The following is a 25662-nucleotide window of genomic DNA, read 5'->3' on the forward strand; positions in this document are numbered from 1 at the left end:
TAAACGCGCCCAAAGATGTAAACAACCATGCATGAGCAGCGCCTATTAGACAGAGGGGGATCGACAACCGATCAGTTCCAGTCATTCCACCAGGAAGGATGTACACAGCTCGTGTTGCCTGCAGTTCAACCATGCCTAGACGGTCAACATTGCGGTTTGATTGTGTCTGCATTGTTACTTTGTGCCAGGGAAATGTCCAGGCACCTCGGAGTGAACCAAAGCGATATTGTTCGGACATGGAGGAGATACAGAGAGACAGGAATTGTCAATGACATGCCTCGTTCAGTCCGCCCAAGGGCTACCACTGCAGTGGATGACAGCTACCTACAGATAATGGCTAGGAGGAACCCTGACAGCAACGCCACCATGTTGAATAATGCTTTTAGTGCAGCCAAAGACGTCGTGTTATCACTGAAACTGTGCACAATAGGCTGCATGATGCGCAACTTCACTCCCAACGTACATGGCGAGGTCCATCTTTGCAACCATGATACCATGCAGCGCCGTACAGATGGGGCCAACAACATCCCGAATGGACCGCTCAAGATTGGCATCACGTTCTCTTCACTGACGAGCGTCATATATGGTCGGAGATGTGCTTGGAGGCAACCCCGTCAGGCTAAACGCCCTAGACACACTGTCCAGCGAGTGTAACAGTGTGGAGGTTCCCTGCTGCTTCGAGGTGGCATTATGTGGGCCGACATATGTCGCTGGTGGTCATGGAAGGCACCATAACGGCTGTACGATACGTGAATGCCATCCTCCAACTGATAGTGCAACCATATCGGCAGCATATTGGCGAGGCATTCGTCTTCATGGACGACAGTTTTGCCCCCATCGTGCACATCTTGTGAATGACTTCCTTCAGGATAACGACATCGCTCGACTAGAGTGGCCAGCAGTTTCTCCAGACATGAACCCTATCGAACAAGTCTGGGATAGATTGAAAAGGGCTGTTTATGGACGACGTGACCCACCAACCACTCTGCACTGATTCGCCGTTGAGGAGTAGGACAATCTGGACCAACAGTGCCTTGATGAACTTGTGGATAGTTTGCCACGATAAATATAGGCATGCATCAATCCAAGAGGACGTGCTACTGGGTATTAGAGGTACCGATGTGTACAGCAGTCTAGCCCACCACCTCTGAAGGTCTCGTTGTATGGTGGTAGAACATGAAATGTGTGGTTTTCATGAGCAATAAAAAGGGCAGAAATGATGTTTATGTTGATCTCCATTCCAATTTTGCGTACAGGTTCCGGAACTCTCCGAACCGAGATGATGCAAAACTGTTTTTGATGTGTGCATTTGATTAAATTCTGTCAACTTTTCCTTTCAGTTATTTGAAAGAAAATCATGCGTAAGGGTAGGTGGAGCAGAAAATGAAAAAGAAATAGATTTTTTGTTTGATTAAAATCATTTTTTTCAGACGTGCATTGTCAACTTCCCTTCCACCAATTACAATCCGAACCACTTACTGTACACATTTCAGAAACCATTTAGTACAGAAGGTTGCGGTTTTCGTTTTTAGTTCAGCCTGTTCTGTGCAGTGTCTTGTAGTAGACGTCTTTTGCTGATTGATGCGACGTCTTCCATAAAAAACAAAAAAAAACATTGTTTTGCTGTTTGTGGTTAGCGGAGGAAGTAGATGTGATAAAGATAAAGACAACAAATTATACCAAGAGCGTAGTTGATATTAACGCTGCGTATTTGAGTACCACATACCACGCTGTGAGTGGTATCTGTGACAGGCGCAGTGCAAGTGTCTCGCCGTGGTTCAGAAAAGAAAATAGGTCTTGATTTTTACGTTTATAAGTTCTGTGTAGAAAATGGTACGGATTTCAAAATAATAGTGGAATTTGTCATTCTGGTTCGTCTTCTCAGTGAAAAAGGGAGCTGTTTCTTTAGTGGTGGTTCAGTAACACTAAAGATACATCATGAACGAAAAGAAAGAAGCAAAGTAATGTTAAACGTCCCATCGACAGCGCGGTCAGTACAGACGGGAAACGAAAGCTCGGATTGCGAAAAGATGGAATGAAATCGGCTGTGCCCTGAATTGGGATGTTGTTGATCCACGTACAGAACTCAGTAGCGTAAGTGTTAGAATACAAATCGAAGGTTCGTCTGTGTTACGGAGGCGTAAGGATACGACAGAAGAAGGTGGAGCGCGCACGGTAAGAGTGCCCGCCATTCGAGTACATTCCAGGAGCCATACGGGAACCACCAAGGCATGAGCACGTCTTGGCAGAAAGGGGCAGTGTGGTTGCTAAAAGTTGTGCAAGAGACCTCAGATAATGAATGGTTTGATCTCTGGGAAAAGGCGACTTAATCTTACTGCCATGCTGTGAAGAGTGAAAATTTAAGTACCGGAAGTCAGTGCTCTGTGTTGCCGACAACAACAAACCATCTCTTAACTCAATCGCCTCCAAGGAAGGTACTGATCTGATACTGTAATGTACGGGAGAGTCTTTAAATATCTTTCTTCGATTCAGTATACTGTATTAAATGTTTTGTGGACAGTGAATCACTACCTGGGATACGTTCCGTTTCTAAATCCTTCTTTGAACTTTAAACGCGTATACTTGAGTGTTAGCTACGACCACTGTTCATTTTTTTATAAATTCAGTATTTCACTTGAATGTTTAAAGCAGATATTAAATATTCAACCAGTAGATTCAGACAATATCTATTATTATAAGGTGGAAATTCAAAGAGTTTCTTCTCATTGCTGAAACAAAGACAAATACTTAATCTTTGTATCAAGATGTTTTCACAACATTGGAAATTTTCTGTGAGTGTGTATTATAAATTGAGATAAGACATTAATTCTAAGTTTTCATTTACATAGTAATTATATTGTCCAAAATAGTACATGCCCTTTTTTGGAATGGCGAATGTAATTTTTCGTGCCATAATTTGTTGTTCCCTCCAACTAAAAATTACAAACCTGCACTCACCTCTAATTTTGACTATTTTGTGTTACGAATTTCATTTAAAAAGTGTTTCTATGACTGAATTTCGAGTGCTATCTCTGAGAAATCGTTAAAAGACAGTCACAACATTCAAGAAAGAGTTTAATTTTGCTGCAGAATACGTGTAAACAAGTTTCAGACATAATGGTTACAAACATTTGAAAATATGGTATGGACCAGATATGACTCTGATCTTCCCATAAAGACACTGAATTCTTGGGCTGTAGTTATTGTTTTAGTACAGCAATTGTACCTTATTTCAGTACACGGTTCCGTCACGAACAGATACAAAACGTTTGCTAGGCTTACGTCGGATTGTTACCAGTGTGGCATGTTAACAGGGTTTGGGATCTGGTGTTGCAGGTACCAAGTGGTGCGGCCCTGGTAGTGTGGCGCGCTCCTACCACGACCTGGGACCAAGAGAGGCGGAGGATCGCTGCTGCCGCGAGCACGACCACTGTCCCGCCACGCTGGCGCCCGGAGAGTGCCGCTCTGGGCTTTGCAACCACTCGCCATTTACCAGGTAGACGCCCACAGGCGGACATCTCACCGTACTTCTCCATTTGTTCTACGCTGCAACCACTTGACCCCACCAGATCAGTGACTGCAACTCTTCTCATCACCACGCTTCTCCCGTTGTTACAAACTCCAAACACTCGCCCTTCACCAGGTAGCCCTACATCTGGAGTTTGGTGTCCTACTTATCTACAAAGAAACCACTCTCCTTTCATTGGGCAGGCCCACTCTCTCCCAGTCAGCCAGGATACTACAGCTGACTCCCTAATCTACACTGTAACCACTAGCCCTTTGGCTGGTATACCAACTACTGGCTCTGCTGTCAGCCGGGACACAGGTAGTGTCCAAATCTACACGGGATCCACACACAGTTCACCAGGTAGGCGCCAGCTGATCCCAATGTCACTACACTTTTCATTTTGTTCCACAGAATTGCCTCATCCTTACGACCAGGTAGCCCACTTCTGGTTCCGACTGCCAGCCGACATACTTACCATTCGCTCGTTATCAGATTGGACTACCACATTTCAATACATCACATTTTCTTCTATACTGCAATAGTTTGTCTTTCGCCATTTATGCCTATTCCTGGTTCCTGCTGTGAGCCTAAACACTACTCGTGTCCTTCTAATCTACACTGCAAACGTTCATCTTTCACTATGTCACCATACATATTCTTTTCCTGCACTCTGTAACCATTCTCTGTTTACCTAGTAGATCTACACCTGTCGACAGCTTTTAGTGAGGACGCTAGTCCCGTTGCCAACTACACTATAACCGTTTGAATATCACAGGGTAGATGACTGCTGCCTACCAGGTCATCACATTTATCTTATTCTACACTGTATCCAATGACTCATCACCACAGTCCTTCTACTACCACCTGTTGTCTGCCAGGACGGTACACCAGTCCTCCTCATCTCTACAGTATCTATTCACGTTACATCAGGAAGGCACCTGCTGCCCCCCATGTCCCCTTTTGTCATACACTGCAACCGTTCGTCCATGATCAGGTAGGCATATTCATTGCACCACATAAACCATCTTCAGGCACCTGCTGTTACCCAGGACTCTACATGCCTACTTAACCTACACTCCAATCAGTCATCCTTCACCTGTGAAGTGTCAGCTGCTCACACATTTCCAATCCTCTTTTCATCTGGTAGACTCACTTGATGGAACCTGGGACACCATACCTGTACTGCTAATCTGTCTTGCAACTATTCTTCCTTCAGAACCTAGATAACCACTGTCGGTCATGTCACAACTCTTTTCCTTTTGTTCTACGCTGTCCTTCACCGGGTAGGCTGACTCATAACGCTTGCAGTAGGGTGGTGCTCCTATTATACACTGCTACAACTCGCATTTCACACCGTACGCGCCCGCTGCCCACGATATCAACAAATTTAACTTTTCCTTCTACACCTGAGAGTTCTACTCATGGTACTTGTTGTGATCCAAGACACTAAAACTTTCCTCCTTATATACGTTCCACCACTCACCCTTCAAAAGGTATGCACACGCGCTACATTTTGTCCCCATATTTCTCATTTTGTTCTACAAAATTGCAATCATTCTCTCCTAAAAATAGTAAAGACTGTTCTTTCATATGCCTTTACATTGTGCCTATTTTTTACATACACCTTGTAAGTTTATAATAAATTTTTGTTCTGTTTTTATGTCTAGAGCCAATTTTTATGCCACATGTTGTAGCATTTTTGAAAGCTATATCCTCTGCTTCGGTTGTTCTTCATAACCTTTGATTTTTGTACACCTGATGAATATTGAACATACCATCAACTCGTATTGTGTATGGATATCTGTTTGGTTCTTTACATATTCATCATTTCACATGGGGCAGTTTTTGTATGGGTTGCTATTTTGGTATTTGATATTTTGTAAGTATTAGCTTATACCACCTCATGTATTGGCGGACTTGACGCATTCCTGGTTGTTTCGTGTTTTGTTTTGATGTATACAGATTCTGTGATGATGGTTTGACGCAAAAATTATAGTAATAGTATAAGACACTTAAACAGTTGTATGTTATGCATTTCATAAAACATCCCATCTTGACCATTTGACCCTATCCTGCCACCTGCTGTCAACCAGGACGCTATACCCATCTTCCTAACCTGCACGTCAATTACTTCCCCTTCACCTGGTGGGCACTTGCTGCCCACCACATCATTACACATCTCCTTTGATTCAATACTGCAACCATTTGCTCTTGATCAGGCGGGCCTAGTCATGGTGCCTGCTCTCAGGCAGGACACAACACCTGCCCTTCTAATCTACACTCCAACCACGCGACTTTCGCTGGGCAGGTGCGTGCTGCCCACCACGTCACCATACTTTCCCTTTTGTTCTACACTGCAACCACTCATCCTTCACCAGAGAGGCTTACTTCCACCTTCTTTATGGACAACCTGAGCAATAGTGATGAGGCATTAAATTACATTTAACTTACAATAACACACATTTTGTTTCGTGTAAATGGCAGTAATATCACCCACAATTCGTTACCCTCTCCGATGTCATTTGCCAAGCATTTTAACCAGTATTCGAACGTCCCTCTGTCGTGAGGTCTCGAGTGGAAAATGAAGTGCTATGTTTTGCATTGGCAGTGGCATCTTATCTCCGTGTCTCGACTAATAATCGTAAAACGGGAATTGAAATTTTTTTTACATGTTCTGGAACGTTTTCCCTAAGAACACTAGGCTAGCCACTGAGGAAGTTTTCACACTAAATTATCTGCTCCTTACATTTAAAAAACTTTTTGAAATTATCTACAGTTTTGGGGCTATCTTCGATCAGTTCATTATTTACTTTTAAAGAAATTTCTCTGTTCTTGATTCCTTTTGCTTATCTCACTATTCACTCTGAACCAAATAGTTCCTATGTTGTTGCAGGAGGATTTTTTATTTAAAATACATTCATTTTTAGTCTCTGAAGATTTTGCCGAGAGTTCTACAATATTTTTAATGTGATACAACCCCGTAACTCTCAATGTGCCGTGATGCTGTCAATGTGCTTCCTTTGCTTTCTTCGATTTCATTTTTCTGAGTGGTTTTTGCTTCCTGAATAAGTATAAAAGCTAACGTGAAGTCCTTACTCCACGTCGCAATAACGAAACGAAAAGAGTCCAGACCCAAACTTACTAGCTACATAAAATTATCGCACTCAGCCGCCAGACTGAGACGCGAGCGGGATTCGTTGTCCGCAGTTCATTGGACTGCATAGGAATTGCAATTCTTCGCTGTGATTTGCGCATACATGTGCGATCGACTGATGGATCGCGCGACAAATTGTTGCAATCCGTCGCTAGTATGTGATGCTCTTAAAAGTCAAGTTCTATGGATGGAAACCTTTTTCCACTGACAAGATACTGTTTTCTTTCGACTTGGGCTCAACGCTAACAAGAATTCCTTTCTTGCGGCTGAAGAAGTAAGACTGTTAGGTGTTGGTGCGGTTTCCTTCCACCACACACTCCTCTGATTCAACTGAGCAACTGTCACCCCTAAGGATGCGCCAGTTTGTCCAGTAACCATTGTGAAAAGATTTATATAGTCTATAAATTCTGTAAACGTAGATTTGCATTTCTTCACTCTATCTTCAAAGATACATCGTAGAGTTAGTATTGACTAACGTAGCCCAACATTTCTTCAGAACCCAAACTGATCTTCCACCAAATAGTCTCTACTAGTTTTTCCACTCTTCTATAATTCATTCATGCCAATATTTTGCAACCATAGCTTATGAAACCGATAGTTCAGTAATATTAAAACAAACCAGCACCTTTTTTTAAAATCGAAATTATTACATTCTTCTTGAAGTCTGGGTTATTTCATGTGTCTCGTTTATATTGCACACCAGGTGGAGTAGTTCTCTTCGTTTCATGTTTTTTTTAAACCAAGTGTTAACAACGATACAATGATAACGGTTGAAACAACAATTTATCACTAAGCTAGCCAAGTTCTCCGAGACCCTGCAAACTATTCTGGCAGGTCTACGACACATATGTCTTCTCCGGATGCCAATGAGCGAAGGGTGGAATTTTCGTCCTAAAGGCTCTCTTCAAGCCCCGTTTCCGAACAACGCATGTGTCCCATATTAGTACAGGGGCGATGTGCACAGACTTCCATGACCACTACGCTTTCATCTTTCACCTCGCCTGTCAGTACCCTGCAGTTGGCCATCGTCTCAGTGTAGTTGGTTTGCAAACTGTGGATGTTGGGTGCAACGACGTCTGTGGGGAAAGTGACTTCCCTCAGTTTTTTTGTTATTATTGTTGTATCAGGTAGATTGCACCGAACTGTCTTCGCGATAACTGTGCTGCGGTTCAGGCATTTTTATTTGTTATTTTTTTTTACTTTTCGGTTATTGTTGTATCAGGTCGATTGCATCGAACTGTTTTTGCGTTGATTGTGCTGCAGTTCCAGCATTTTTTATTTTTTACAAGAATGACAGGATCATATCTGTAGTATGGAGCAAAGTCTTGCATTAATTAACGGTACTGTTTCAATTTCTGGTGAATTACTTTGGTGACCTCATCACTCCTTCGTAAATGTTCTGTGGGTGTCAGGGTTTTACAATCAGATGTAATGCGTGATACTGTCTACTTCTGATCGCCACAGCTCCTGCGGCTATCATATATTCGTTGCTGCTTCAGTTATATATTGTATTTTTGTTATTGAAATTACTATTAACACAGCCCTGGAACATAACTTAACTGTTAAGTACGTCTTTTAAGAACATCTAAAAAGTTCGTAAAGAGAACACACTTAGTATTCGTGAAGCCCTTGTACCCTAGGCGACTCTGTACAATTGAAGAAACGAATATTTCTTTTATTGGTATCCCAGCTTTAAAGCTGATGAAGAGCACTGGTGCCAGTACTGTATTGCTTTGTTTCACTGTTTCATTGTTTATTTGTGAATTTCCCGTACGTTCTGACCTCGAATAATTCATATCTAACACAATCAGCGATTGTCACGAGATTCTTCTGTGATTATATGCAATAACATATTACAGTAGATTAACTACTTTCATTCAGATAAGTAATAAGTTTTTCTGTTTATCTGAATTTATCGTCTCTGTTTGCCTTTATTGTTCTAGGTGGCACAGTTGTCTAGTTGATGATCCATACTGCATAAGTATTGTAGGATAACTGTCTTAAACATACACATGCACATGGAACGTTTCGGGCACGTCTTTTTATCCCTCTTCCACAATGGAAATTTTTCAGTTTTCAGCTTTATGCGAGCAATCCATTTCCTTTGAACGGAATCCAGAATGAAAGTGCCCTCAAAAAGTTACGCGTAGCACGGATTTATAAATGACACTTCAAAGTCTTCTCAAAACTCGATAGCAAAATTATTTTCCAACGTAAATAGTCTTTGAACATTAATTTTATCCATACAAATTCTTCTTCTTCTTACTGCGTCTGACAACTGTAGACACTTGATCTCAGTCAAAACGGCAGTAAAATGAAACCAGCACAGTGTCCTAATGAAGGATTGCGGAATACGCCTTTCGAAGCATAATTCCCTACATCTGACGCAAGATAACGTAACCCTAGAAACGCCAAGGTATTTTAGGTTACACGGAGCACCAACAAAGGGCAAATTTTGCCGGTGTTACAATAAGTTGTAAATCTTGTAATTTGTCGTGATATGTATTTATATGTTTCCATTGAGATATTAGTTTAACTGGAAATAGTGACAACATAATTGAAAGCTTAATTTTTTAACACTCAAAGGGTGAATATAACAACCAAGAATGGTCAAATCTTGGCCAATGAAAGTTTGTGTGAACAAGATAAGGAGGCTTGTAATTGAATGCAATGGCTGTCTAAAGTTTCTATGCACTCTTTGGTCTATTAACTGAATAATACAGCTTTGTCATTGAGAGAAAGTTTCAAAAACAGAAATTAAAATTCTTACTAAAATAAATGTTATTGTGCATTCAAAACTCTAGGAAAACACTTTTCACTTGGAGAGAATATTTTCACTTACAGACGACATTTACCTCCTGCACACAAAATGGTTGATTCTGAATGAGTCTTACACCGATGTCGCCCACAGCTTCCACATGTTAACTTGGTTTTTGTGGTGTTGTCTCTTGCTCTCTGGTTACTTGCATTCTTCAAGCATAAGTAGCACCTTGCTTTCCTAGTTGGTTCTTCATCTGCAGGAATTTTGTTTACCTCTAGTTTCTTTCCTAGGATCTCTCCCATCGCGCAAATAATAGGCAACTGGAGTCCTTTCAAATCCATGGCTCGCTCATCTACGTATGGTTTCAAAAGTTCGTTGCCTAATTCATGGAGATACAGTTTTCTGGCGTTTGGTTTCCCTTCATTCCAATTAGGCGCATTCATCTTGAACAGTGTGTATGAGTTAACTGCAGCCATATCAAGTAGGCTGTAGATCATTGACAGTGACCATCTTCTCGTACCCCTTTTTATAGAGTATGTCCTAACTACGGCATCCACTCCTCCCTTAGTGGAATTATAGTACAGGTTTATGTGTGTTTTCTTTCTTGGTGTATCAACTTCTGCATTACGATGTTGTGTCGACAACATCAACAGATTTTTCTTTGGTTTTTCCTTTGTTATGTAAGAGACAATTGTTACGGACGGCTTCTTAGAAGATGAGTCTGTGAATGCGAATTTGGAAGAATACAGCTCTCTGCCTGCTGTCGTCTTAAATTCCTGCGGTACATGTTTTCTGTTTGATTTGAGTGTCCCAACCAATGTAAGTTTGTAGTCTAGATAGAGAATGTCCGCCAGCTCCATAGAAGTGTAGAAGCGGTCAGTTGTGACATTGTAGCCTATATTGTTTATTGGCTCCACCAGTCTCTTCACCATCTCAAGAGGACCTCGTTCACTGGCAGGTCTACTGTCTTTTCGAGCATACGCTTCCATTTTTATTATGTATCGTTCAGTTGCACTTCAAAGCATTCTGACTAATATTCCATATTTTCCAGGTTTGTCTTTGAGGAAAACTCTGAAAGGACAACGACCTCTGAAAAGACACAACATTTCATCAATTGTATTGTCAGGTCCACTTCTGAAGTACCGTGGGAATATTCCATTCAATACTTCACACAGCGGCGCAAATTTGTCACGTACACGTCTTTTTGACCTGGTGCCTGTATCATCAAAGCGAAGAATTTTCAATAGCTGATATGCTCTTGTCTTACCCATAGCTCCTCTATAAATCGCTCTTCCCGATAAATTTGACCATAAATCAGATAAAGAAATATTGGTGTCCTGGTAAACTCCCATTACAATTAAAATTCCCATCAATGCATATATTTCAGAATCGCTAGAGAGAGATAAGTTTTCTCTTTCAGCTTCTTCATTTGTATGGCCAAGTATTTTCCGTACTAATTGAGGAGTGAAATTTTTTTAAAATGATTCACATATGCTTGTTGCTTTCCCAGCACTGGTTATTCCTTGACGTTCATGGACTCTGTTACCAAAATCGTTTTTACTATGTCTCGGAGCTTCTGCAAGATACACTCTGCCAGAACTTGTAACATATTTATTTGGAGCGTTACCTGCATGGTTTGTTTCTTCTTCATTGTCCTCCGTTTCTTCACTGGAATCCTTTTCTACTTCTGTATAATCTGACTCAAAACCGCTTAAATCTGATAACTCGTCGTCTAGTAACAGTTCTGCAAGAACTTCTGCGTCGTTCAAGCCTCTATAACTCATCTTACAAAATCTACTTTACAATAAAGGCGTCGCTCTACTGTGACAAACTGCTAACAGTAATAATGGAAATTCTAAAATCAACAATGATAGTGAAACTCAACAATTAGACGCTCAACAAACCACTGTAAAACTCATGTTCGAGGTTGCCAACTGAATAAAAGAAAGAAAAACATACGGACAAATTTTGCCCATGCTTGGTGGTTGTAGGGAAGATAATAAGAATTATGGTAGCGTGGAGTACCAACTTCGGGCAAAATGCGCCCTTGAGCGTAAAATTCCTATTTTGTACTTGCAATTATAAAAATTTAACCATAGAAACGTACAGCATAGTGTATTATAAGGTAACAGACAAATAGAAAAAGACCCAAAAACACAGAAGGATATTTGCCATGTATTTCTAAAAAATAAAAAAGGAAGGGCAATTTTAGCCCGTGTTTGGTGTTTCTAGAGAAAGGAGGTGTTTTGACCTAGGTGTAAAAGGACTGGAGGACTGCTCGAATCTAATGTATTACACAGACATTGTGACTTCTTCTGTGCTTGCTGTCGATAAAAATAGATTTTGAGCACACACTCAAATGTCCCACAAATGCAACTTTGAGAATTTTATCAATGTGTGTGTTGAATTTCAATTGCTGCAGTCAAACTGCAGGTTTCTGGTTCCAAAGATCACTTGCGTTATCAGGTTTTTCTCATTATTAGCGATGTAAATACTAATAAGTCAAGAAAGCTCTTCCTAGCACAATATTTATTACGTAAAGACAACTCAGAAAATAACTTCACAGTAACAACAGATACGAGACATGTTTTACACTGTGACCAAATTACATTTGAAAAGCATTCACAGATATTTAAAATACTAACGGTTTGACGTCTCTCTAAAACATAAACAACATTCTGCCTACCAGTTTAAGGGCTACAAAAACTTAGCAAAAACATATAATCAGTAATAGAATTGAATGCCTGAAGGCTGGCACTGTTTTATATTAGTGTTAACTTAAAAGGGTTTATCGTTTACACATTCAATATATTTTGGAGTGTATTGTATACATGTTCCACAACACTATCAGTTACAAACAAAATGCATGAAAGTTTCACTGTCTATGGAAACAGGAAGCAAAAAATGGTTCAAATGGCTCTGCGCACTATGGGACTTAACACCTGTGGTCATCAGTCCCCTAGAACTTAGAACTACTTAAACCTAACTAACCTAAGGACATCACACACATCCATGCCCGAGGCAGGATTCGAACTGCGACCGTAGCAGTCGCGCGGTGCCGGACTGCGCGCCTAGAACCGCTAGACCACCGCGGCCGGCAAACAGGAAGCAATCAGCAACGTTGTGCTGTTGTTATAAATACGTCTTAGCTGTTAAAAATGAAACGCACTTAATATAAACTCTGGCTCGTTCATCAAATTACTGACAAACCCGGCATTGTCCCAGTATTAATTTTGTAAATTTTCTGTTAGAAACAGAATCTTATTTGTACTCATGCAGCAAAACTAGGTGTGAGACGATTTTGTTCAGTTTCTGTACGGTGGGAACAGCTGCTCTGCTTGTCTAGAGTACGATTTTGTAAACGTCTCTAAAGCAATGCCTCTTCATAGCTCTATACACGGCTTTTGTTTTCGCTGCAGCCGTTTGTACTTCACATGTGAAAACTGCTGGAAGCAGTGCCAGGTGTCAGCAACTTCCTTAAGCTAACTCGACTGCAGGAGTGTCTCAAATAATAAATACATGAGGGCTCGAAACATGATGCTGCACTTTTTCGTGCATCTCGGTGTTCATAATTTCAGATCTCCTAAACCATATGTTGTACAATGATATATTTGTCGTAGAATGATATATGTATGTATGTCCATTCACTTGCTTACGCGGATACTGTCTGCGAAATGCGTTGCGAATGGAGTTGTTAACAAAGAAGTAATAAATGTAAAAGACATGCGTGATGCGTCAGTTTTTCACACATCTCAGTATTTATGACGTCATATTTTCTAATCTGTTATACAATGATATAATTTTGAATACACATTCAGCAGTATATGACATATCGTCTGCAAAACGTGTTGCGAATAGAGTGAGTAGCAAATAAGTACTAAATTTAAATGTCATGAACAATTCGGCACTTTTTCGCGCGTCTTAGTGTTTATGAGGTGGTACCACAATATAAATTTGTTGGTGCATTTAGCGGCATATGTGGAAACCGTCTGCGAAATTTATTCTGAATAGAGTTAGTAATACAGAAGTTATAAAACAGAAACGTCATACATGAGGTGACAGTTTTTCACACATCTCATTGTTTCTGACGTCATCTTCTGAACTATGATAGGTTGGTGGTTCTTACACCCACAGCGCCTGTTACCTGACATTGAGGAATATATGTACCAAGTTTGGTTGAAATCAGTCCAATGGTTTCAAAAGAGATGCGGAACACAGATAAATACACACACACACACACACTGATCAAGTGGAACTTGGTAGGTCGCTGGAGGGAGTTGGCACCACATCTGCACACACAACTCATCTAATTTTCTTGAATTCCGGAGAAGGAGGCGAGGAGCTGTGAGGTCACATTGAATCACATCTCAGATGTGTTTGATCGGGTTCAGCTATGACGAGTTGTGAGTCCAGCACAACAACTGGAACTCGCCGCTGTGTTCCTCGAACCACTCCATCACGCTCCTAGCCTCGTGACATGGCGCATTATGTTGATGAAAAATGCCACTGCCTTCGGGAACATCATCGGCATGAACGGCTGTACGTGGTCTGCAACTAGTGCGCGATACTCCTTGGCCGTCATGGCGCCTTCGACACTGGACACATGGGCTCACATGAAGGTTCCCTGGAGTGTAATGGTGCAGCCGCCAGCTTGTCTCCGTCCCGCAGTACAGGTGCCAAGGAGCTGTTCCCCTGGAAGACGACGGATTCTCTCCCTCCTATCGGCATGATGAAGAGGGTATCGGGATCCATCAGACCATGCATCGCCCTGCCACTGCGCCAACGTCAAGTGCCGATGGTGATGTGACCACTTCAGTCGTAGCTGCCGATGTTGTGGTGGTGTTTACATCGGCTGTGGAGGCCCATTGTTAGGAGAGTTCAGCGCACTGTGTGATCAGCCACACTTGCCCTCTGCCCAGCATTAAAGTCTGATGTTAGTTCCGTCACAGATCGTCGCCTGTCCTTTTTTGCCAGTCTACCCAGCCTACAATGCCCCACATCTGTAATGTGGGCTGGCCGCCCAACCCCCCAACGTTTGGACGTGGTTTCGCCTTGGTTTCGGCACGTGCTGAAGACAGTCACCACAGCACTCCTCGAACACTCGATAAGTCGCGCAGTTTCCGAAATGCACGTGCCAAGTCTCCAGGCTATCGCTGTCTGCCTGCGGTCAAAGATAGATCGCGCGCCCTTCCCCATTCTACACACAGACAGACCGCTCACCGATACTGCATGCATCATCCATCTGACTAGCAGACGATGCTGTTATCGCCAGGGCGGGTTTGTATCGATGGTAGGCAGGTGGTTATAATGCCTAGGCTAATCAGTGTACATACACACACTGCTACAATATACAGGGTGTTACAAAAAGGTACGGCCAAACTTTCAGGAAACATTCCTCACACGCAAAGAAAGAAAATATGTTATGCGGACATGTGTCCGGAAACGCTTACTTTCCATGTTAGAGCTCATTTTATTACTTCTCTTCAAATCACATTAATCATAGAATGTAAACACACAGCAGCAGAACGTACCAGCGTAACTTCAAACACTTTGTTACAGGAAATGTTCAAAATGTCCTCCGTTAGCGAGGATACATGCATCCACCCTCCGTCGCATGGAATCCCTGATGCGCTGATGCAGCCCTGGAGAATGGCGTATTGTCCACAATACGAGCACGAAGAGTATCTACATTTGGTACCGGGGTTGCGTAGACAAGAGCTTTCAAATGCCCCCATAAATGAAAGTCAAGAGGGTTGAGGTCAGGAAAGCGTGGAGGCCATGGAATTGGTCCACCTCTACCAATCCATCGGTCACCGAATCTGTTGTTGAGAAGCGTACGAACACTTCGACTGAAATGTGCAGGAGCTCCATCGTGCATGAACCACATGTTGTGTCGTACTTGTAAAGGCACATGTTCTAGCAGCACAGGTAGAGTATCCCGTATGAAATCATGGCGGTGAATCGAGGAAGTACACTACATACTGACGAAACTAAAATGAGCTCTAACATGGAAATTAAACGTTTCCGGACACATGTCCACATAACATCTTTTCTTTATTTGTGTGTGAGGAATGTTTCCTGAAAGTTTGGCCGTACCTTTTTGTAACACTCTGTATATGTACATTACAACACAGATATTAAATTTAAAGTTAGTAATAAATAAATAAAAAGAAACACGATCTCATTTTCTTTCTCGGGGAATTAAATTAATATAGAGCTCTCGGATTTCGAGCCGAGTGAGTGCGTCGAAATGCTGCCATTTCCACGAGCTCATTTGGCTGCAAACCCGAGTGATTTATACTAGTAAAAATCAGTAAGTAATGCTTGCTCCGTAAACAGCGATCACGTTCAGGTGTGTGCGCTGCCTGAGTCTGGTGCCTGGTGTTGTGCAGGTCCCACTGTGACTGCGACCACCGCTTCAAGCGCTGCCTGCAGATGCTGGACACCCCCGCGGCGCACACGCTGGGCGCCGTCTTCTTCAACGTGGCGCAGGTCATGTGCTTCCGGGACCAGCGGCCCTGCAGGCGCCGGGACGCACGGTGGGTCTCTCCCTCTTCTGCCTCTCCTACTGTCTGCTTAGGCCTTATGTACATTCAAAGTGTTTAGAAAAAGTGTCGCGTAGTCCTGCAGGAGGTACTGGTCAAAACTAGAAGAACGGTTTCTATCACGGTACGTATGGAAACCAACACCTGCTGAGATATGGGCCAGTGTGCCCCATCGTTCCCATCTGTCTGTTACGCGCAAGTAGACACTATAGGCAGTGCTGCACGTGGTAGCCACCCATCCTCACACAGCCTTCAGCGCTTTTTCGTAGTGAATCACGCACTTTTTGAAATACCTTGCTGTTTTTGGATTGTGTTATATGTCCACGCTTTCCTGAAACGTCTGCACATTGTCGATGGGTCGGGCGTACACCTATGCCTTCAACTGCCACCATGGCAGAAATCAAATGGATTCAGGCCCGTTGAACCGGGAAGCCGTGCTACCGGAATACCTCAACCAACCCGTCACTCGTGAAACGTTGTGTTGAGGTACTGTCACAGGATCTACAGGTCATGGGGTTGTGGCCTGCTTTGCGTAAACTACAGTCACCGTCTTTCTGTAAAGGTAACTAACATTCTTCAAAAGTCGCTTAGATATCGGTGATACATGGCACCTGTTAATCTGTTTGGTAACGCGTCTGGTCCTGCCAGTCTGTCAGCGACAATTGCTGCCCATACAGTGACACGGAAGCGGTCCTGTTGCCTCGCCTCCACGATAGCGCGAGGATTTGCATCTGCCCACAAGGTCGCATTGTGGTAATTTAGTATACCATCTCTTATGAATCCTTCCTAGTTTATCGGATCCTACACATTACTCGTCACAAGTAAACGGCCCATACCTCAACAAGTTCAAAATGGTTCAAATGGCTCTGAGCACTATGGGACTTAACTTCTGAGGTCATCAGTCCCCTAGAACTTAGAACTACTTAAACCTAACTACCCTAATGACATTACACACATCCATGCCCGTGGCAGGATTCGAACCTGCGACCGTAGCGGCCGCGCGGTTCCAGACTGTAGCGTCTAGAACCGCTCGGCCACTGCGGACGGCCCTCAACAAGAATTGGTTTCCGGACATATAATTATACACTGCTCAAAAGAAGTAAGGCAATATGATTTTTGAGCGTCTGCTCTGTTCCGCTGAGCAATAGTTGAGGAGTATGTATGTTATCAAATTATACATTATCTTTCACGAATTATGTACCCAACGAAACATCCCTACATCCTCAAATGGTCACATAAAAATAACTGAAATGTTGGGCAGGTGTCGAATACAAAGTGGAAAAAATGATTCAGCCTGTCACCCCGCCTGCTTTTCATTGGGCTCTGAGAGATTCAGAAACGTGTGAGCGTTTATCATATGCTTACACCTACGTGGCATGCTCCGTATAAGTCTACAGAGGTCACCCGTTGTTTCCGTTTCCATTACACAGAGCCCATGAGAGTTCTTGGAGAGTCTGTGGTGGAACACGACGACCACGTCTGTCAAGCAGGTCCCATATGTGCACGATGGGGTTTACGTCGGGGCTCACCACTAGCCATTCCATTACTTCAACGCTCAGGCTTCACAAGACATCCCTGCTGACGCCTGTCAAATGGGCCCCTGCGTTTGAAGGAATTCCGGGCCACCACCGTATGCAACAGGATGAGTTCGATGTACTGCCCGGCGGTAAGGCGGACATGGATAACGACAAGATCCGTATAGCTGTCAAAACTGAATCCTCCCCATGACATCACAGAAGTTTGAAAATCTGTCAGTTTCCTGCACAACATTTGGTCTCCGCACACGAATATAGGCATCACCATCAAAGGACATCTGGACTCGTGTGTGAACAACACGTTTCACCAGTAACAAAGTTGCCAGTTGAGACGAGTACGGCAGAACTGAAGGCGAGCTGCAAGATGTTGTCTCGACAAGAGGGGTACTCGAATAGGACGTCTGAATCGTAAGGCCCTTTTCCGTAACCTGTTCATTACTGTGTGATTTCGGACGCAGCGGCTCCAGTTGCCCTTCTGAGATCGCCTTTCAGCGCCCTGGCGGTATCTGTACGACACTGCAATGCAGAGATGGCCACATATCGGTCTTCACGTGAGGCTGTAATGCGTCGGCGAACTTATCCAACTCGCCTTCTGTACTGACCTGTCTCTCTGTAGCATGTCCACTACCTTTGAATCAAACGCAGAGAGGCATTGTCGTCTGTAACAAAATGACAGAAAGCCCATCTGTTTTGGATCAAACAGGCCGTCCTTGCAACTCGCGTTTTTTGAAGATGTCGCATTGCCTGTTCTTGGTAGAATAAAATGTCCACAAATGCAAACTGCCATCTGTGTAACTCACAAGAGAACACTGGGTCACAGGTACTCACTTCATTGTGAGGGTTCACCTGACACTGTAATGCATAACACAGAACAGATGGCGAATAAATAAAGGAAAGTGTAAAGTTATTCACATGAGTACTAAAAGAAATCCGCTAAATTTCGATTACGCGATAAGTCAAACAAATCTGAGGGCTGTAAATTCAACTAAATACTTAGGCATTACAATTACAAATAACCTAAATTGGAACGATCACATAGATAATGTTGTGGGTAGAGCAAACCAATGCAATTCATTGGCAGAACACTTAGAAGATGCAACAGATCTACTAAAGAGACTGCTTACACCACACTTGTCCGCCCTTTTCTGAAGTACTGCTGTGCGGTGTGGGATCCGTATCAGGTGGTACTGATGGATGATATTGAAAAAGTTCAGAGACGGGTAGCTCGTTTTGTATTATCGCGAAATAGGGGAGACAGTGTTACAGACACGATACGTGAATTGGAGTGGCAATCATTAAAACAAAGGCGTTTTTCGTTGCAACGGCATCTTCTCTTGAAATTTCAATCGCCAGTTTTCTCATCCGATTGCGAAAACATTCTGTTGGCACCCACCTACATAGGGAGAAATGATCGTCACGATAAAATAAGAGAAATCACGGCTAGCACAGAAAAATTTAAGTGCTCGTTTTTCCCGCACGCCGTTCGAGAGTGGAACGGTAGAGAGACGACTTGAAGGTGGTTCATTGAACCCTCTGCCAGGCATTTAACTGTGAATAGCAGAGTAATCACGTAGATGTGGATGTAGATTGTTACCTACACTGAAAGCGAATACAATAAAACGGCAGGCACCGCCGGTATCGAAACAGATTCAACATACCGGCCGTTGATATACGTACGTGTTCCCCTCATTCTTTTGAACGGTGTAGTAACTTTTCCACTGTTTCCGATCAGTACTACCTTCTTTATGAATATCTGACACTTTAAAAAAAAAACATCCTGTATAGCAAGTCTCACTTATGCTCTACCTATTTACGCCTAGGGTCTCGCACTATAAAGGCGTCCGAACCACAAAAAGTTTTTATAAAAAATCCCTTTGTTTTAATATTGTGGTGAAGGACCTCTTATCCAGCCGAATTTTATAGTAGGCGACTTATAAGAATTAACCCCTTATTACCTCAGCAGACTTCCAGTTGAAAGAAAATATGAAAACTCATACTTCGTAACGGTTAATAAAGTGCTACATATATGAGTAGATATGTTATATCTGTCAGGCATAATCGGGTATGTGGGATACTTCCACAGACATTTAAAAATTGAACTCTTACAGCACCCCATACAGTAAAAGATTTTTATTTATAAATGTGATGTTGCATTGATAGGATTTACATGATTAAAAATGAAAAAATACATGGTGGCATACACTTTAAATTATTATGTATAACACTAAATAGCCTTACTCGTGAAACTGTCGGAAATGGTTTATTCTCTTTTTTCAGACACAAATGAACATCACACATACGATGCGTGAATACTGTCTGTCCTTCACAATCTAGTTAGTTATACCTTTGCATTTCTCTGTATACTGAGACAATAATCATTCCTTAATATGGCTCGAGGCCTTCGTATATTTTTTGTCTTTCCCGTGCTTGCAGAGTGTATCCACTATTCTTCATCTGAATTCTAGTAGATGATTTCGTTTGCCACGGATATTATTAAACTGTCAGTTACTCTGCGCAGGCGATGCACGAACTTTGTAATATCCGTTTTCATTTCGTGGAGCGAAAAACCTTGGGGATCCATGAACGGAAGCCTCAGAAGTTCATTAGCATTTCCACATCGCTGTAACAGTGAAATGTAATGAGTCCAGTTGGATGTTTATATGAATTATCGGAAATTTGTAATAAAGTACGAGTGTATGCTGAAAAGTATAGCCTCCCAATCTTTTTTTATGCGAAAGTACTTCACGCTTTTTAAATAAGACAAACGTTGTTAACATTCTACATCTTTATTCTTCATGTCTACTTACTTGTTTCTCAACAGTCACCCTGGCGACGAACAAATTTCTCCAAACGAGAGACCAGTCTGTTGATACCGTCACTGCAGAATACTTGACTTCGTTGACGGAGCCTCAACTTCACCTCTGCTTGCAGCGCTCCATAACTATCAAAGAGAAGTCTTCCAAAGTGTTTTTTTAAGTTTTTGGAACGGAGGAAAATCGGATGGGGCCACGCCAGGACCATATGAAGGTGATCGATGACAGTGAACCCAAGGCGTCGGATTGTTGCAGATATCGCAACGTTCGGGTGTGGTTTGGCATTGTCATGCTAAAGGAGACGGTACTCCACGCGTGGGAGAACGCTTGGAATTCGAAGTTCGATTAAAGCACGCTGTTTTTCAAAAAATGGTTCAAATGGCTCTGAGCACTATGCGACTTAACTTCTGAGGTCATCAGTCGCCTAGAACTTAGAACTAATTAAACCTAACTAACCTAAGGACATCACACACATCCATGCCCGAGGCAGGATTCGAACCTGCGACCGGAGCGGTCGCTCGGTTCCAGACTGTAGCGCCTAGAACCGCACGGCCACTCCGGCCGACCGCTGTTTTTCGTGCAGCGACATTGTTACGTTACACATCGCCATGTTACACGCTGCAATTAGGAGCCCTCTAATGGCAGACGGTTACAAATATGTACACATGAAAAATAAAGATGTAAAATGTCAATAACTATTTTTTTTAACTGAAAAGTATTAAGAATTTTCCCATCAGAAATTCGGAGGTAGTACATTTTAGCACGGCCTGGCATATATATACATCTGGTCGCTGAAGTGTTCTGGTGGTAAAATTCAACGGAAATATTTGCTTTCATTTCACTTGATTGCATGTCTCGCTGGCGCTGATAAAAGTACACAAACGCCTAATGATGGGCATTTCACACAAACAGTATTTTCGAAGTCACTTGCACGTGCAACTAATTCATCACTTCCAAATATGATTTACTTCTCATAATACTTAATATCACAACAAAACATTTTCAGAAGTGAACTTACCTCTGTATCAAACAATAATTCTCGAAACAATGACGAAAACTTTGTGTGTCTGTGTGTGTGTCTACACCTGCCGCCAATGACGCTCAGAAACGGCTACCCTTCCATTTATTGGCGTCACGTTGGTCTGATGCGAATTAACAACGCTCGCCATTAAGCGGATATGACAGTACATGCCTCTCAAACCCCGCACTCCCTCGTTGCAGCGCCCTATCTAACGTGTGGCACCTCAGTAAGTACTATCATTGTGGCTTTCAGAAACGTGCTTAACGCAGTTGTGTCAGTTTGAAGCGAGTTTAATTTGCCGACTTCCATATCGTATTACATGCAAACCAGGATTAATAAGGTTCTCTACTTTCGTCTGCAGACGCAAATTCTTGAGTGCTTGAAACTGGGGACAAATGTGTTCCGATGACTTTATTCCTTAACGAGACATTGTGGGAAACGTAAAATATGTCTTAAGATCCACAGCGACTGACGTCTTAGCTGAAATTCGAAGCTCAAATAATCGCATTCAAAGACGCTCAAAAATTTATGGACATTTAAAAAGAATTGAAGAAACACGGATTAGAAAGAAAATTTTTAATTACGAAGAAACTGTAAGATGGATAGAAGCAGCAAAGAAAGATGCCAACAAAATAGGTGTTACAGAAGAAATAATACGTGACAGGTATCACTTCAGGCTACTGATAGAAGACGCAAACTATGAAGAAGATGAGCCAAAACCTCGACCCAAGAGAATGTGGATAGGTGACCAGAGACGAGCAGTTGGAGAGAAAATGAAGTACTGGGAAGTTAGGAAGAAAAAGAAACATAAGTTTTAAGTTTTATGCGGTCCATAGCTGGCGAAATTCATAAATAAAAAAAACATAAATAAAAAAATCTTAGGTTCATAATATTTATATCACTACCAACTGGAAACAACTCGAAAAATTGTCAACATACTTTTTGCAGCTTAATGATGAACAATCGGTATAATTATAATGTCGCATTTAGACTACATCGATCGCGGTTCAAGTAAGAGCTATTCGGAAACTACTTAAAACCTTTTTAGATTCACAGCACCCCTGTGCGAAGCCCATGGTATATGCAAACGAACTTTCCGCCCGCTACCGATCACTATTTGCGCTACATTTTCTCGTGAATTATTCCGACCGACATTGTCCCTTTGGAAGTCAAATTGTTTCGCCGAAGCGGAACGTTGTGTGTGTTGAGTGCACCTTTCAGCGTGTCATCATATCCTCCCACTGGGATGGAGCACACATGTGTGTTTGTTCCTTAATTAGCTTTACACGGAATTCTGCTTCGCAGCGACGCTAGTGCGTCCCTAGAGAAATTATGTTTATGAATCGCTGATAGCATTTCTGAGTAACGCAATAGTGCAGTATTTCTCTTTACTGTGCGACCACCATTCACACGAAACTTATTCTACGTGTTTTTACGCCTGCCGCCTCACGCACGTTGTCTTAAACAGACGAGTTTAGGGAGATAGCGAGATGAACCGCATTGTCGCTGCTCGCTATTAGCAGCTGCCTGATCACTCGAAGTGTTATTCATTGTCGATTAGAAATAATAGTGTATACATTCCCTAAGATTTACTGCTATGATGAAATATCCGATGATGTACGTGCAGTAGCAGCATTTATTACTTGCCATTTCAGCATATTCTCGTTATTTACTAAACAAATTCCATTCGAAGAGAAAACTTGACAAAGATTAAATTGTGAGGGTGAGAGACTGAAATGATCCATATGAATTGGATGAAAAATACTCGGAAAACGAGAGTCCAGTAGAAAGTCTACTTTATGATCTTGGCGTTAAGTGAGAGAAAATTCTTTGACCGTCCAGAATCATCATCCGCAAATAAAGTTCTTATAAACAGCAGACGGAAAGAATAGCTCACAGAATACAACGCGACAATGGAAATTTCGAATGTGACAATTTAACACACAAGCAGACTTCAAATAGACGGTAAAATGGAACTGCTGTACAAAATTTTAATAACAAAAACTAAATTTGTTCAGCAGACAGTGGCGATTTGTTTTCATGTGCTAATGTGCTACAGCACGTTGTGAATATCTCACAAAAATTATTCCATTTCTCTTCCCATGCGAGATGGAAATTGCCCTGTAATTACAATGGTTTTCTTGAAATACATTCTGGCATACAAATAAAATAGACGAAAACATGTTTTGTACCGCTGTGTCCGCGGTAGCTAGAAACCAGTGTAGAGTCCTCAAATGATGCAGCACTACTCTGAATTCGAGAAGAGTTGGGTTGGGTTGGGTTGTTGGGTGGAGGAGACCAAACAGCGAGGTCATCGGTCTCATCAGATTAGAGAAGGATGGGGAAGGAAGTCGGCCTTGCCCTTTCAAAGGAACCATCCTGGCATTTGCCTGGAGCGATTTAGAGGAATCACGGATTTATACTTCACCGTTCTGCGGGAATGTACAGCCACCAGGGTAGCCGAGAGCGCTAAAGCGCAACTTCCTGGACTCCGGTAGGCGCGCCGGCCCCAGATCTAATCCACCTGGCTGATTAACAGGGCCGGTATGCCGCCAGCCTGGATGGGGATTTTAGGCAGTTTTCCACATCCCACTAGGTGAATACCGGTCTGGTCCCCACGTTCCACCTCATTACACGACTCACAGACACTATTTTATGGCTTACACTAAACGCAGACAGACGGGGTGCACGACTTACATAACGGGGGGGGGGGGGGGGGGGGGATGGGGGGATTCGGAGTGGCAGCAGGAAGGGCATCTGGCTACCCTCTGCAACTAACACTGTCAAATACATACTAACACGGCCGACCCCACGTGGCAGCGGGATAAAGGTCCAAAGAAAGAAAGAAAGAAAATCCTGTGGGAATGTACTACGATGCTTGAATAGCCAGAGCGTCAAGCGATGGCAGAGTGTGCCAAGGCACAGCTCACTGCCCTCTCTCGACGTCATCTTGAAGGAGCTGTGGTGAGTGCATGCACACACGACGTGTTCACACAACAGCATCCGTCTGTGTATCACGTTATAGCGAAACGGCGCCACCGTAAGAGGAATTTCATTAATGTTTTTGCGGCTGTTGGTGGGAAGTGCTTAGATACCCAGCGCGATAAGGGGTTTGCCTCCATGCACATTATGTGAAGCTGTACTCTGAACAACGTCACCATCCTGCCAGCATTGCGATGGTCTCCAGACTCTCCTTTGGCTCAGGTCCTGGGGATGCAATGATGGATCTGCCTGCCAACATCACGGAGGTCGAGCTGCACGATGCTATCCAGGCTAGTTCTACGAATAAGTCGCCCAGCCATCACTACCTCGCACTAGAGTTTTATCGCAGATACAGTCCCCTAATGGCACCGGTGTGGACGGAAATTTGCGGAACCTAATATCGTGCAGATCCGAGACGGTTTCCTCCACTGTCTCCTCATCCTCATACACAATCCTCAGATATAGTCCCCTAATGGCACCGGTGTGGACGGAAATTTGCGGAACCTAATATCGTGCAGATCCGAGACGGTTTCCTCCACTGTCTCCTCATCCCCATACACAACCCTCGCGACACATCTCAGATATGTGATTACCGACCTTGACGTTGCCCAACAGCGACACGAAAATCTTTGCCCGACTCTTGGCTGCACGCCTTAAACGAACGGCCCGGTACGTGGTTTCCCCTGATCGAACATCTTTGGGAGGTGCCAGTAGCATTTGTACTGCCCTCTGTCGCTGTCTAGACATAACCCTGTGCTTCTCCAATAAGACAGCAATAAATTCATCCCTAAGATTCTCGAAAGAATCTATAACTTTTCTCTTTCAATCGTAATCCAGTGTTTATTGAATATTGTATCCACGAAAGCAGACTGGAAAACAGATTCAGCATATTTTACCAAACCAGAAGGACCCAGGCACATATTAAATTTATTAAAAAATGTAGAATGCTGCGCCATCCATCATAAACTTATCGTTTCCATGATTCATTCTCTCTCTCTCTCTCTCTCTCTCTCTCTCTCTCTCTCTCTAGGCGCTCAGTCAGGAACCGCGCGACTGCTACGGTCGCAGGTTCGAATCCTGCCTCGGGCATGGATGTGTGTGATGTCCTTAGGTTAGTTAGGTTTAAGTAGTTCTAAGTTCTAGGGGACTTATGACCACAGATGTTGAGTCCAATAGTGCTCAGAGCCATTTGAACCATTTCTCTCTCTCTCTCTCTCTCTCTCTCTCTCTCTCTCTCTCTCTCACACACACACACACACACAAAGCGTGGGTGCCACCAGATTCCTTAAAACACAATGTTGAGGTCGAAGTTGAGCGAATTATGAGAAATCTATATTACTGTT

The 25662-nt window shown here is 42.8% G+C and overlaps 1 protein-coding gene across 1 annotated transcript in view; it reads left to right on the top strand.

The window, feature by feature from the left end:
- LOC124712314 (phospholipase A2 hemilipin-like) overlaps window positions 1–25662 on the top strand; it is a 155446-nt gene that overhangs the window by 113251 nt on the left and 16533 nt on the right. Inside the window, exons 4-5 of the mRNA XM_047242607.1 lie at window positions 3337–3496; window positions 15816–15962. Coding sequence (XP_047098563.1) covers window positions 3337–3496; window positions 15816–15962 — 307 coding nt within the window. The remainder of the gene's footprint in view (window positions 1–3336; window positions 3497–15815; window positions 15963–25662) is intronic.

Source organism: Schistocerca piceifrons, chromosome 8 (assembly GCF_021461385.2).
Source record: "Schistocerca piceifrons isolate TAMUIC-IGC-003096 chromosome 8, iqSchPice1.1, whole genome shotgun sequence".
Classification (NCBI taxonomy): Eukaryota; Metazoa; Arthropoda; class Insecta; order Orthoptera; family Acrididae; genus Schistocerca; species Schistocerca piceifrons.